Source organism: Colossoma macropomum, unplaced genomic scaffold, assembly GCF_904425465.1.
Source record: "Colossoma macropomum unplaced genomic scaffold, Colossoma_macropomum, whole genome shotgun sequence".
Classification (NCBI taxonomy): domain Eukaryota; kingdom Metazoa; phylum Chordata; class Actinopteri; order Characiformes; family Serrasalmidae; genus Colossoma; species Colossoma macropomum.
This window is the reverse complement of record NW_023494804.1, coordinates 29,936,527-29,952,445: the sequence shown is the minus strand read 5'-3', so window position 1 is coordinate 29,952,445 and position 15,919 is coordinate 29,936,527. Positions and strand designations below refer to the sequence as shown.

The 15,919-nt window shown below is 38.8% G+C and overlaps 1 protein-coding gene across 2 annotated transcripts; it reads right to left on the bottom strand.

Annotated features, from left to right (window-relative positions):
• Positions 1 to 3,609: 3,609 nt before the first annotated feature.
• ccdc169 (coiled-coil domain containing 169) lies at positions 3,610 to 15,919 on the bottom strand. 2 transcript variants are annotated; one of them, XM_036595082.1, is made up of 8 exons: positions 15,741 to 15,919; positions 15,551 to 15,633; positions 14,874 to 14,984; positions 13,450 to 13,490; positions 11,425 to 11,523; positions 10,678 to 10,731; positions 7,502 to 7,578; positions 3,610 to 4,894 (listed from the first exon to the last, which is right to left on the bottom strand). In XM_036595082.1, exons 1-8 carry the CDS (start codon positions 15,812 to 15,814, stop codon positions 4,801 to 4,803), a joined length of 633 nt encoding a protein of 210 aa, XP_036450975.1. In that variant the 5' UTR covers positions 15,815 to 15,919; the 3' UTR covers positions 3,610 to 4,800. The 2 variants fall into 2 exon arrangements, with proteins under 2 accessions (XP_036450975.1, XP_036450976.1); XM_036595083.1 differs by lacking the exon at positions 11,425 to 11,523.

Below are 15,919 nucleotides of genomic sequence, written 5' to 3'. Positions count from 1 at the left end.
ACTGAATCGGATACAGCACCGGCACCGAAGTAGAAGAACCCAGAGCGAATGGAAATTGACGGTGTCAACAACAAACTACTTGCTACTCTGCTCTGGGTAGGACAGCGAGGTGAACTGTAATCTATCGCAGCTCCTCTGATGAATAATGTTACTCACATAAGCTCTGAGTTCTGCTGACCATGTGACACAGCGCCGCCAAGCCAAACAACACAAATGTGCAGGGTGGAGAGACACATGCAGGGCGTTATAAGGAAAAAATAGTACCCAAAAATTTTATTTTTTCGAATTTAGCACTATTTTACCATTATCAGCGGGACATATAAAACCTTATAAGACACACAGTTCACTGGTCATTTTTTAATAATAGATAAAATGGTGATATTTGTAGTGTAGATATACGGACGTCTGGTTCCTAGAACTACAATAGTGAACAATTCTGACTCTGCATATTTCTTTAGAAAGGCGCATTTCAAACCAAACCACTCTGAATGATTTTGTTTACATCTAAGCAGTTGAATGATGAAGTAATTTTTGCAAAATCGGTGGAGTTCCCCTTTAATTCCTCATCATTCCCATGTATAATACAAATCAGTACTTCAAGTGCAATTTGAGTAAAATATCCTTACGGTGTAGCTATTTTTGCTTTTTTATCCATAATTGTTTATGTTGTTATTTTTTGTAAAGGATAGAGTTTATATGTTTTATTTTTTACCTTTAGTATTATATATATTGTCTATATAGTGACAAGCAAAAAACTGTAAACAAGGTCAATTACTTGCAGGTTAATTCTCTTCTTTTTACTCTTTTCTTAAGGGCCTTGCTGTCCTTTTGCTGCTGTAGTACTGAGAATTTCCCTGATGTGGGACTAATAAAGGATTATCTTATCTCTCTAATTCTCTGTACACACACTAGCCACTTTATTAGGAATTTGAAATATTTAATATTTAAATAATGGGTAGGATCACCACCTTTTCTCTCAGAGCAGCCTGAAGTCTTCATGGCATGGATTCACCAAGGTTCTGTAAACATTCCTTAAAGATCATCATTGAAAGATCATTGACATGATTGCGCCATATAACTGTAGCAGATTTGTCAGCTGCACATTCATGCTGTGAATCTACCGTGTCCCAAAGGTTCTGCATTGGATTCAGGTGAATGGGAGGGCCACTGAAGTGCACCAAACTCATTGTCTATTTATGGAACCAGTTTAAGATAACTTTTACTTTATGATAAGGTGCATTATCATGCTGGAATTAGCCATTAGAACATGGTAAAATGTGGCCATAAAGGGATGCACATGGTCAGCAACAATACAGATAAGTGGTGGCATTCAAACAATGCTTGATTTGTATAAGGAGGCCCAATAAGTGCCACTAAAACATTCCCGACATGAATACACCACCAGTACCAGCTTGAACTGATGATACAAGGCAGGTTGAGTCCATGGATTCCTGCCGTTTATGCCAAATTCTGGTCCTACCATCTGAAACTGAGAATCATCAGATCAGGTAATGTTTTTCCCGTCTTCAGCTGTCCAATGTCGGTGAGCCTGTGCTCACTTTAGTCTTAGATTCCTGGCTGATGGGAGTGAAACCCATGTGGTCCTCTGCTGTTGTAGCCCATCCACCTTGTGTGTTTAAAGATGCTAACTCTCTGAGTTAGTGTAGTCTTGCTGTCAGCTCAAACAAGTCTGGCCAGTCTCCTCTAACCTCTTTCATAAACAAGATTGTCCACTCATAGAACATCTGCTCAGTGGATGTTCTATGAGTGGATGTGTTTTGTTTTTCATATAAGGGTCATTCTACAGAAACATCCATTTTCGTGTCCGTAGCATTCACAGATATATTACACTTAAAAAACATGTTAGGGTTACAATTTCTTTTACATTTTCAAATAAAACAATTTTAACAGTCACACCGTCTTCAGCCATCAATTTAGCAATATTGGTTTTTAAACCAATCATATAGAATTCCAAGCACCACAGAAGAGCTCATCCCCACAGTCATGTGTGAAGGCTGAGGCCATATTTTGAAGAAAAAAACACATTTTTCTGCAATTTTAACTGCAATAATCTATACATGACTATGAAATATATTTAAATGACATAAAGAAAACAAATACCAAATAAATATTATAAAACATATAATGAAAGTTCTGGTCCCCAGGAGTCGTGTCACTGGTGTTACCGCGTAACCAAAAATGTCTTATTTTGATAAAAAGTCACACTGATGACATCACTTGACTTCCTTTCACCTGTTTTCTGAGGATCTATGAAGAAAAGCTCATGGTGAGTCCACTGTGTCTTTCAGTTATCAGAGATTTTCTCATTCAGCTCATGATTTCATACGAAGCTTTTAGCTGAAGTCACTGGTGTGACCGACTTTATTCTGAGGTAACTGTGAAAAAATAGAATACAAATGGATTAAATTACATATTTTAGTGGATATTCCATGATTGACAACATGTGGTTTGATGCTCTGTAGCAGTTATTTTGTAAAATGTGTAACACCAATGAGGATCAGTAACACCAGTGACTCCTATGGACAGACAGAAAAGTGGACGTTTCTGTAGAATGACCCATAATTCCATGTAAACCCTAGTTACTGTTCAATCTCAGGAGATTCTGAACTACTCAAATCTCCCTGTCTGGCACCACCAACAGTGCTACAATGGTCAAAGTCATGTAGGTCACTCCCTCTCCCCACCCCCTCACCATTCTTGACTCATGTCTGCATTTTGCTGTTGCCACGACTGGCTGTTTGGATAACTGCACAACTAAGCAGGTGTATGGGTGATCCTAATAAAGTGGCAGTCCCATCACACTCCTAACAGAATAGCCGCGAATGCAGGAGATGAAGATGGAGAATTTAAAGGGTCAAAATTCAAGATTCATTTCAACTCTTAAGTCAAGAATTATCCACTAAACTTGATTTATTTAAAGGTTCAGTTTTGTGCTTAAGTGTGATCAAAGACTGCTGAGCAGTGTCCATCCAGATCTGGAAAATAAGATCCTGAAGGACTTCAGGATTCACAGAGGTAAACAAGTAATACAGAACCAACCATAACACAGAGGTAAAAGCAGAAAACAGCAGTGGTGTCAAATAAGGCAGCCCAAAACAGTGGTAAAATAAGGAAAGAATATAAAGAAACAAAAAACATGATACTCCCATTGTTTATAAGAGCACTCAGGGCCATCATGGACCAGTGGCTCCAACGGATCCTGATCTCAGTCCAGAAGAGCACAACTTTAAGACCACCAAATATACTACACTGCACCCTCAAACGCCCAGACCTGTTCTTGGTGTTTAGCAAGTAAATCTTACAAACAAAACATAAAAGTAAAAATTCCTGATTTATCTGAGTTTTTAGGAACCTCCACAATTTACATTTACTGTTTAACTAGGGCGAAAATGTGGCGTGTCAAAAGCACCAAACTCTGTTAATCATCTATTAAGATGGAAAACGTTAAAGAAACACAAATGAAAGGAGACATTTTTTTTAATGCAATGGCTAAAGCACAGTTACACATCTCATCAGTACTACCAGGACAGTAATTAAGACACATGAAAAGGGTAAAGTTTAAAACAACTTGAGGGAAACAACTGAAGAATTTGATTCTTTATTATTATTAAACAACTGAAGAATTTTATTCCTTATTATTATTATACAACTGATGAATTTTATTATAATTCTGTAAAAGGCTGAACCTGGCCCTTAAAAGATTCATGTCAGAACAGAGGTGAATTACTGGTTGTATCCTTGGAGCACCCAATCTCCAAAACTACAGTAAGATGCCATCTGCACACCAACCACATGTGTAAAAGGTTTACAAAAAAGTTTATATGATCATGCAGTTTGACATCTCACTGATAAATGGGTTGAGACGATGCGCCTTTTGGCTGCAAACTCAAGAAGTAGGCCTACATTTAGCCACATCTGTACATGGGTGGTTCTTTGGAGAACCATTTTTCTGAATATGTGACAGTGAATAACCCTTTTAAAGACCCTACGCATAAAGTAAAGGTTCTAAAAGTAACCCTTAAACTAACCTTTTCTGAAGAGTGCAGGTTCTTCCCCCAGGCTGTGAGGATCCCCCTTCATTCACAGCCCTTCTCAACAAACACTGTTCAAATCTCACGCCCACCTCTTTATCACGACAGCCTCTTTTTCAAGAACGTCAACATCACCCAACGACTACTGATTGGATTCCTGGTACAATATGTTAGCATGCTGCTATTTATGCTGTAAACTGGTTTACCCTTCACTTGCATGATGCTAATACTGCTCATACAGTTTATATAATGCTGCAATATTTACACAACTCATGTTTTTACACATCTCACTGTGTGGCTCATTCTGTCTTGTCCTGCATTCTTTTTTACTGTGTTACACTTACTGTAAGGTTTTGAGCCCAGTTTTGCACTATTGCGTCTTTATTGTACAGTAAGTTGGTCTTGTTTAGCTGCACTTTGTGTAGCCCACCTTGTTCACTTGTATTGCATGGTCCTGTAAACACAGGTTACATGTTAACACATCCTCTACAGAGAACACAGAGAAACTGTGCACTGAAACTTGCAGAAAAACATCACATTGAAGTTTGTTCTCTGTAAAGGATGCCTTATTTTTACCTAGAAAACCAACAAAACATTATTTTACTGGGAGTGTTTAAACTTTTGCTTATGGCTGTATGTTGCACAGAGGCCCCGGAGGAACGTTGTTCTTCTTGATCTTGATTCTCAACGTGATATGAAATGTGCTGTCATAATTTTTCTGGGTTTGTTTGGCAGGCAGCCTCTTGTATCAGCGCTTTAATCTCGGCAGTCGACTCTGTGTGACATCTGTTCTTGCAGGACCTCTTCTACCCTCCCAGTCACGCCGCACAGTCCCCTGAACTCTAACAGGAGCAGGACAGAATGTTTAGGATTAACTGTGTTAACGCTAAAACACCACCAAACATAAACAGCACTGTCAGAGATATTCGTTTCCTGAAGTTCCAGTGAAAGTAAAAGTTATTAATTTTCAAGGAAACATTTTTGACTATCATCCTGTATAAGGAAGGAAAAATAAGTGAAAAACAGCAATATATAAATAAACACAATTTTAAGTTTAGAGAAAATGGAGGACCTAACAACTATGCAAGATCTGGTAGAGCACCAAAACTATCATCACGTAAAGACGAAATATTAAAGCTTTCATTTTTGAGAAATAGAAGAAAATCGAGCTCCACTCGTTTCAGATCTGAGAACATCCACAGGTGTTTCTGTCCATCCTTCCACTGAGAGAAGACAACTCAGCCCCGTGGGTCTGAAAGATTGTGCAGCTGTGAAGAAGCCGTTACTCAGAATGAAATTAGACAAAAAAGAAGAAGAAAATGTGCAAATCAAACAAAGACGCTGCTGGTGTTCTCTGAACAACGGACTGACCACCCCAGAGTCCAGACCTCAACATCATCAAATGTGTTTGGAATTCGGTGGATTTTGAGAAACAGAAAGTGCAGCAAACGTCTAAGACTGAACTTTGAAGGTGTGGAAAAATATTTCTGTAGATTTCTTTGAAAAAGTGAAAGCAAGACTCCTGAAAAGAATAGTCTCCCACAAAGAAAAGCAAAAGATGGACACACTAAATACTGAAACGTGATATTGCGTTTAGTTGTTGAGGCTTCTGTGTGATTTTCAGTTAAATATGTTTTCTACTTTTGCTCCCTGACGCTGAATCTTAATAACTTGTACTTAGTGGCCTTTTTGACTGGAAAGTAAATAAAGGGTGGTCTCTGACTTTTGTACAGCACTGTACATTTCTTCAGATAGGGTATCTAAACCATGGTCTGTGGAGCATGACCAGTGCCCTCTATCAGCACACTCAAACAGTTTGCATTGAGTATCAAAAACATATTCAAGGCAGCACGAAGCACTGATATTTTAGCAATATATATGATAGCTAATGACCATTATATACATGACAAAATATCCATAAAGTAGTGGCGTCCCTGTTGCCATGTAATTTGTTGCCAGGACAGTTAACTGCAGCATAGAGAAGTAGAACGGGTTCATTAACCAATATGGAACAGTTAGTTCCGGCCACACAAGCTGATTGGTTGAGAAGCGTTCTAACTGTGCTGTTTTTTCACCATAACATCACGTTTTTTTCACGAACACTGTATCACTCCACTGAGACGCCGCTGCTGAGCAACGACTTTGACAGCTGGAGGAGACGCTCAAGACATTTGAACATTTTTACTTCTTACTTTGCCACAAACAGAAAATGGACACTTTTAAGATCACATTTGACCGACAGCCGATTTGGTCAGACTCTGAAGATGAGACGACACTAAATTCCCAAACTGTCATCACCACTGAGCAGCTTTTCAGTCGGCAGCTGTGACAGAAGGACAGCTAAACAACCTGGAATCAGCCAGAAATGAACCCAACACCATTCGCCAAACTAAATGGTCTGTAAGATGCTTTACAGACTGGCTGGAACAAAACAACATTAATACTGATCTGGCAAAAACTGACAAAACTGAGCTGAACTTGATATTGCGTCAGTTTTATGGCTCAGTCTGATTTGGTCAGACTCTGAAGATCAGGCTACATGTTTGGCGAATGGTATTGGGTTAATTTCTGGCTGATTCCAGGTTGTTCAGCTGTTCTTCTGTCACAGCTGCCGACTGAAAAGCTGCTCAGTGGTGATGACAGTTTGGGAGTTTAGTGTGAGGAGCTGGAGAACGAACTGCCCGCTGTGCAGCGAGTGGGCGGAGCTCGTTACTCTGACGTAGCAACAAGCTGCTCGTTAAGGAACTATAATTTGGTGAAGGAACTGCGAACATTAAAACATATTAAACGCCGCGTTCACGGCCCAGTTTATTAATTTATTACTTTATTTATTTAACTGTGGTATTAAAGCAATAGAACACTCGAGGAGTGTGTTATCGCCAATAACATCACGTTATTCGCGATAACACACTCCGTTCCATGTTTTATTGCTTAATTAACAATAACTTATTAACTTTATTAAAGATAAATATCACTGACACCATGATGCTATAATATGTTTGGGAAATAATATGATAATATTGCTATATTGATAATATCAATCATGCCCAGAACTTATGTATAGAACTGATGCATAGAAAGGTTTCCAGGAAAATAAAATCAAATACAGCAAAATACCCAGTAATAAAATCAGACACTGACTGTAATACAATAGTCATTTATCATCTTTTTATAATCCACCATGAAAAGCATTTCTACCATGTACATCAAATCTACTGAACTCTTTTTGTCAAAACATGAAGACTGATATTAAATTTCTGTCTACCTAAACGAAACATGCTCTGATGACAGTCCACCTGCGCAACTTCGGATGGATTACCCAATGAAATATCATTTCAGGCATGTCAAAATTATTATTAGGGTCTTGTTTTCAGAAAAGTAAGTGTAATTCTTTTTAGGAAAGCATGGAGCCACTCAGTTACTCTCAGATCACATGTTTGGAGTATTACCTCTTCTCTGGACTCTGCGCAGCTTTTTGAGGCTGAGCCAAGTGCTGCTTTCTGGTCAGATCAAAGGCAGAGGACACCTGAGGATGTACAATTAATAACATCACTTCATTTTCAAAGATGTAGAAGAATCTACAGTACATCTGCAGTAGCAAACAAACATTTGGAATTGCTCATCATTTTAATAATCGCTGTTATTTTACTCAATAATAACTCATACAGTATACAGTGCAGACAGTGTGGACTGAAATACTATATCATATTTCAAGATGTTTTAAAATTGTTTTTTTTTTTGGATCACCAGATAATTGGACACAATATAAACAACATCTGGCATTTTCAAAATTGTTAAAAAGAAAAAAAAATCAGATGAAAGAATGAGATTTTGTTCTGACAGCAATGATGCACTGTATTTATCGATTTATAGTAATTTCCTGATCATTCTCAATATTTCACAGCTTTCTCTGTCATTATTAGATCATCTGCAGCTGTTCATCATTCATGTATTTTTTTTTTTAACAGCTTCTGACTAATTAGTTAAAATCAAACTATACTAGTCCCATTGCCTATCCTTTACATCACTCACGGATTGTTTGTGTCCTGTTTATATTTATTTTTGAGTTTTTATTATTAGATTTTGTTTTATATCTGCATCAAGATGTCCTTGTACATCTGATACCTGGCAAAATATTCTGACTGATTCTATGTTGTTCTATTCTAAGTTGTAGAGTATTAGTATCATATTAGAATCATTTCATACATCTGCAATATTTTATTTTATTTAAAAAAGGAATATCCCTAACTTTTAATTTGTGATTCCAGGCTAATGTGTGTACACTGCTGAGCCAAAACATTTTCACCCCCTGCCGAATACGCTGTTGGTTCTCTGTATGCTGCCAAAACAGCTTCGACCTGTAAAGGCATGGACCTCTAAAGGTCTGTGAGGTGGAGCCGCCGCAGATCAAACTTGTTGTTTCAAAACATCCCACAGATACTCGGACGGCTTGAGATCTGGGGAATTTGGAGGCCAGGGCAACACCCTGAACTCTTCATCTTGTTCCTCAAACTATACTGTATATATATATATATATATATATATATAAACAATGTGTACAGCATGGCATTGTGGTGAAGGGATGTACCCAGTCCGCAACAACGTTTAGGTAGGTGGCACATGTCAAATTCACATTCGCATGAATGCCAGGACCCAGGCCTTCCCAGCAGAACATTACCCAGAGCATCACACTCCCTCCACTGGCTTGTCTTCTTCCCAAATTGCATCCTGGTTCCATCACTTCACCAGCTCACTCACTTTAAACAGCACACACGTGCCCAGCTGTCCATGTGATGTAAAAGAAAACAGGACAAAAAGATCTTCTTCCACTGCTCCAAGGTCCAGTTTTTGCCCATTGTAGAGGCTTTCGATGGTGGACAGCATGGTTAGCATGGGCACTCTGATCAGTCTAACACAGTCCTCCCATAACCATCATTATAAAACGGATAATTCCGGTCCTAAACTCTGATTGGCTGAGCTGCGTTCAAAGCTGTTGTAAAATCCACGATTACATCTATGACGCTTCACAACAACGGGACTCTGTATCACTGCGCCACAGCACGAAAAATCCTTCTGCTGTTAATGAATAATCTTTTACTCTCATGCTGCTCGCATGGAGCACCGAGTGTACTGATGAAGTAAGAACCCGTTTTTTGTTTAAACTGATGGGCTGACAACTTATGTTCTTATCTAGAACTAGGCTGGTCAGCTAGCTAACAGGCTAAAAGAGCCAACAGCCTAAACAGCTCCATCATTAATATCACAGGCTTGAATTAAAGCACTTACGGTCTGATTAACTGTAAAACTGCAGTATAAAAGTCTAAAAAATATCACTTGAATGTTTTACACACTTCAAATGTCCATATTTCAGTCAGAAGTCGTCAAACCCAGACTGAATCACAAACGGCTCTGTACTCCCTAAATAGTGTGGTGACTATGAAAGTTTATAAATTCTAGCCTCTACAGCCAAACAGTGCATCATTTATGGAGTGTGGTGTGTCTGAGTCCCAAATGACTGTTTCTTAGCTGTATTTTGCTCTGTTGGGCTTCAGGATCCAGTATTTAAACTCCTATGTAGTGCACTATGTAGGAAGCAGGGAGCTGTTTGAGATTCAGCCCCAGCGTGAGAAGAGGGCGCCGCTGGATTGGTGCTAAGTAAGACTCACGGTGGTAATTTGGTGACCAAAAAGTACTTATAAAGTGACAAGTAAGTTTACATTAAACAGTGCTGTCTTATCATATGCTCATTGTTATACGACAAAAAGTAAAAAAAGTATCATGAAATGGCCGCAAAATACAGCGATGGGCAACCAAACGTTCTCCTTGTTCAGCGGTTGCTTGGTAACGATACCATACTCTAAAGGAACTACATTTGTTGGTGGAATACTTGTTGATGTCGGTTATTATTATTATTAATAAATTGTTTTCTGAAAAAGTGTGAATTTAATCATATTTCATGTTGGCTGGCGTTTTATAAAAGCAATAAGCTACTTGAGGCTGTGCGTCACTGTGATTTTATCACAGGGAAGGGAACACCTTATTGCTTTATTAAACATTGCTTTAAAGTCACATTTCTGTGACTTGTGCCTGCAGATTGTTGTGACTTGTGCCACAGTAGCCCTTCTGGGATATGATAGCCTTTGTTGTCCTTGTGCATAGATGAGCCCTAGACGCCCAACACCCTGTCGCCAGTTTGTGGTTAGTCCTCCTTGGACCACTGCTGGTAGGTACTCACCACCTCTGACCAGGAACACCCCACAAGCCTTGCTGTTTTGGAGATGCTCTCAGTCGTCTGGCCATGACGACTTGACCCTTGTCAAAGTCATTCAGGTCTTCTGTCCCATTTTTTCCACATCCAGCACATCGACTACAAGAACCAACTGTTTGCTTACTATCTCATAAATCCCAGACCTGACAAGTGTCGCTGTCATGAGATAATCAGCATTATTTGCTTGATCTGTTAGTAGTCCGAATGTTTTGGCTCACTGATGTACAGTACACTAAAGAAACTCTCATTAACATTCTGTGCATCATCTCATAGTGTGCCTCTGCACTGCGTTAGTGTATTCTAAATCCTGACTACAGTGCACACAAACCTGATAATGTAACAAACCACTAAACTCACCTTTGCAATCTCTGAAAGATAAACCCGTCTCTCATCATAGGCCTTCTGGTACGCCTAACGCAAATGGAAACAAGAACAGCCATTGCACATCACGGAGGTCTTCCTTCATCCTTCATGTTACACTGAGCGAGGCTGGGTTATTACACTTAATCCTCCATTTCTCTCCAGTTAAAGACGGCCAGGATCAGTGTAAGATAATTGCCATCGTGTCTCAGGGGAGACCGAGCAGTCCCAGTCACCTCATTCAATCCACCGCCTCAATGAAAATAATATGCCTCGGTAAGGAATGTGCTACAGACACAGTAAGATAATAAGCTTAAAACTCACGTCCACACACGTGCGGTACTGTGTTCAAACTCAGTATTTGTTTTAAGCATTGCTTTCTAAAGATTAGGCTTTGGATCTTGGTTTGGGTATTAGGAGTTTTAGGATTAGAATAGGGTTTAAGCATATCGCTGTTGTCAGAAGAAAACCTCATATCTCAGTTTTTGACGTTTTCCAATTTTTGACATAGTTTGAAAATGCCTGTTACCCTTTACACTGTGTGTAAATTTCATGATGAATGGACCAAAAGAAACGACCCAAAATGACTTGGAAAAAACTCTGATTCCATTGACTTACATTAAAAGTAAAGTAGGTTTTTTCCGTCTCCTGTAAAGTTACCATTTTGGAGATACGAGGTTTTCTTCCGACAGCAGCGTTATGTTTCTTTACAAATTGTAAGAGCAAGAAAAAGCAAGAAAACACCTTTCCCTCCTGCTCAATCCTCAGGCGACATTCTAGCAGTTGGCTCTGAAGGCTCGTCTTCTCTGTGCTCAGAAGTTGGAGTCTGTGTGTTAAAGCATCCTGAGAAAATCAATGAACAAAATTTGCTACCCTCACAAGGCGAATGAGATTTTTGTCCCAACTGTAGGCAGGGATGGATAATCATATCATAATCATCACTGGAATCAGCAGATAAATGATCAGATGTTTAGACTGAACAGATATTGCATTCGATATTTGATAATGTTTTGTACTCCAGAAGAGCAGAACGTTTATGTTGTATTGTGTAATGCTGATCCAGGTAAATGTAGTCCCAATTTCTACAATGCTGCATGCTAGTTTGAACGTCCCTGATAAAATGACATATTTTGTCATTTTTCCAAGTGACAATAAGTTAAAATATCCTTTGCATGGAAACATTCTTTTAATGCACAATTTCAGCAAATAAATAGAAACATTTTTTGGAAAAAAACAAAAAATTAAATATAAAATGTGCCATAACTTTAGCACAGTTCATAATTTTGACATAATTTGAAAATGCCTGTTATCCTTTACATTGTGTGTAAATTTCATGATGAATGGACTAAAAGAAACGACCCAAAATGACTTGGAAAAAGGTCTGGTTCCATTGACTTACATTAAAAGTAAAGTATGTTTTTTCCTTCTCCTGTAAAGTTACCATTTTGGAGATACTAGGTTTTCTTCCAACAACAGTGATATACTGGTATTATACAGTTATACAGTATATAGTTGGTAATATACACTGTCAGAAATAAAGGTTCTGTGCAGGTACATTTTCCATTCATTAAGGTACAAACAAAGTACATCTACCCTCATAAGTACAGCAATAGTTTTAAGGTCTGATTGTGAAACATAAATAAGTGTTTCCAGGTGAAAAGTTCGTATTTGTACCTTTTCATAACCGAATGTTTTAAACAGAACAGTAAAATAAAAGCCTGGAGACGAGACAGGGTGTGTGGAGTCAGTACAGCTTAGAACATATCATTTCAGTACATAATGGTACTATTATATTCCCTAACTAAAGGTACTGAAGATGTACCCTTGAGGGTCCCACCCCAGTGACAGTTTTGTACTTTTTTTTCTGAAAGTGCAGTTGGAACACAGCATTAGTGAATCTAAGCCTGGACAATTCATTCGACTGACACTCACATTAAACCCTCACCTTTAAGACACACTATTAAAGATTTGATAACTTCTTTAAGGACTTGCAGTCATGCAAAAAAAAATCAAGTGGACATTCACATCTCTTCTTACTGCGCATGATGAAATACAAGAGAGGCTGCAGCAACATGGCATCACAGTGAAGCCGTGCTCAGCAATCTGTGACTCTAATCCTGCTTTTCTGCTCATCTCCCTCTTGCTCAGTGGCTCGAGTAACCCTGGACATGTTCACACTTTAGACCAATCTATTCATCATTCTGTCCTCTTGGGCTCTCGCTCAGCCCTTCATTAGGAATTAGGCTGTGAGCCCCCTCCTCCTCCCCCTCCCCTCATCAGCTGATTGCTGCTCACTGATTAAACATTTTTCAGCAGGATGATTTTAATCTGCTCATGGCAAAAGCAGGCTAGAACAATTTTAAAGGGGAAGTCCACAGCACAACAATGGACAAGGATGATGCGCCCCAGAGGCTGTGCTATGCAAATGCAGGATATGAGAAAAGAGGGCTTTTCATGGGGATGCAACACGGATATAAGGGTAGTAGTAACAGAGAACTTCTAGAGGGGAGAATTACCACTCTGTAATGTCTTCCAGGTTTCTCAAACACTAGAGGGCGCTCCTGAGCAAGTCCAAAATGAATGGGTTGATATGGAGCAAAATCATAGTTTATAAATGCTTAAACATTTTAATATAAAAGAATACATTCCTAGGAAGAGGCCAGGCTCCTCATAAACCGGCTCTGGGAGTAAACTAATGTGGGCAGTAATCTGGGAAGTCGTCTAATTTAGCAGCCTTAAATGTGACTGTGCAGTTTTTTCCTCACTCACCACAGTCATTTGATCATATGACCGAATGGAAGCCAGTCGATCTGAAAAGAAATACATCAAGCTTAAAGGTAACATTCTGACCTCATTAAGACAGACTAATGCAACACTTGGGTGCTCCTGCCGCCCTTGGATTTAGAAAATTATTCTAAAACAATTTTGATACCAAACAGACATTCCTTATTATATCTAGCAGCATGCCTTTCAGATAACAGAAAAAATATTTATTACATTTTTACAATATATTAAACATACAAACCTCAATTCCAAATGTTGAGATAGTATATGAAATTATAGATTTTGGTGCATATTGTGTATATATTTAATAATTAATGTGTGTATGTGTGTATATGTATGTGTATATATATATATATATATATATATATATATATATATATATATACACACACACATATATACAGTTTCTTTTTTTATATATTTTTTGTATATTTAAGTACTGAGTACAGCGACACCCGACATGCTCAATCGAGTATGGGATGAATTTGACTATGGCGTTTATGTTGACCGTACAGCTGGAGGAGGTTCGGACTGAGCACTTACTACAATTACATAATAAACTTTATACCCCATTAAACCATTTACAGTTTACTGCATTGTTCTGTAATGATTTACAAGTGAAATCATTTTGAAATCGGATGAATCTTTTTGAATCACCCTGTATAGTGAAAACAGTGCAAAAAATGTTTTTCCTTATGAACTTAATTTTTTTTTGTATGCTCATTCCAAATTTGATGCCATGTTTCAAAAACGTTGGGACATGAGCATGTTTACCACTGTTTTACATGACCTCTTCTTTTAACAGCAATTAAAACTTGTCTGTGGAGTGATCCAGTTTTGAAAGCAAAATACCGTTCTTTTCTTATACAAGGTCACTTTCGTTGTCATATTTTATGCTTCATAATGCACCACATTTTCAATGAAAGACAGCTCTGGACTGCAGGCAGGCCAGTATCTCACCCACAGTCTCAGATTACACAGCCATGCTGTTGTACCAGGTGCAGAATGTGGCTTGTTGAAATAAGCATAGATGTCCTTGAAATGAAAAAGATATTGAGCCTCACTTAAACTGCTGGATTATCCCTACTTAGATTTTCAACCAACTTTTTGGAACATGTTACAAATATCAATTTCATAATTAATGTATAGTTACAAAAAGCAATGAAGCTCTGCACAATATTCTTTGTCTTTGTACTGCTTTTGTTTAAATACAGGTAAACATGGATTTACAAAGCATCTGCATTTCATGTACTGTCCCTTTTTTGGAATTGAGGTGTGTAAAATATGCTCGTACTGTACTCACATTGCTGTAGCTGTACAGTTACATTCAATAAAAAAATCTACAAACACAAGCCATGTGTGAAGAGTCAACACCTGATGGCAAATGGATATTTCACAATGCTCTGTACCTGTGGGATTTCCACGAAGGCCTTCAAGTCTCTCCTGCACAACCCCAATTTGCCTCTCCAGCTGCCCGTTCAGCTCCAGCTGGGTCTCATATCTGGTTCTCCATTCATTCCCTGAGGAGTGCAGAAACCAAGGCCTTACACACTGATCCACAGCCAGCTCACAGCTCACTGTACCCAACCTCCACTTCAGACACTATACATACACCCACCCCACACACACATATATATATCTGTCTGTGTGATGTTTGTGTAGATATGGCCGTGTGGTTGGTGAAGCACAGAGAACCTGTTGATGTGATTGTTTTTGCTCTGGTTTTATATTAAGCTTATTTCATTTAATAGTCTATTCAGGGGAGCTTAACTTTGTGTTGTAGTTAATTATTTACAATGATGGTTAAAGCTTTTTTTAGCTCGGTAAATTATAGGATCTTGACCGCTCCAAAATGGCGGACGTGCAAACGTATCGCCTCAGATAGAGAACTCGGCATCTACGAATGTGTATCTATGATATATATAAACACTGGAACTGACTTCGGACCAGCAGCCAATGGCAGCCCTTCTACTATCTCAGTAAAGGCCAAACAGGTTCATCCTAAATCATTTATCATACCTGAAGGGGTTTCTAAGGTCAAAACAAACGGGAACGGGAAATGTGCAGTTATTTTAATCTGCGTTACCTTCTCCCTCCACACCGTGCAGTCGCTGTTCCAAATCAGCCAAAGTGCTTCTCAGGTCAGAGACAGAATCTTCCAGCATCTCTCTTTAAGGGATGCAGCCCATTCAGACGAAGAGCGGTGAAAAAAGTAGCATTTAAGTAGAATAAACTAGAATTATCTACACAGTTATTGAGCTGATAGTCATACTTACTTGACTTCTTTCTCATGATCGAGTTCCGCCTGAAGTCGAGCTAAATCATAACTGCCTTTGTCACCGTCTCCCATGATCTGAAAGTTAGGCGAGCAACTCTGAACTCTGAACGCGGTGTGAATCGCAGTGTTACGCTGTAACCATTGGAAACGTCAGTCTACCCGCGCGCGTTCTTTGTT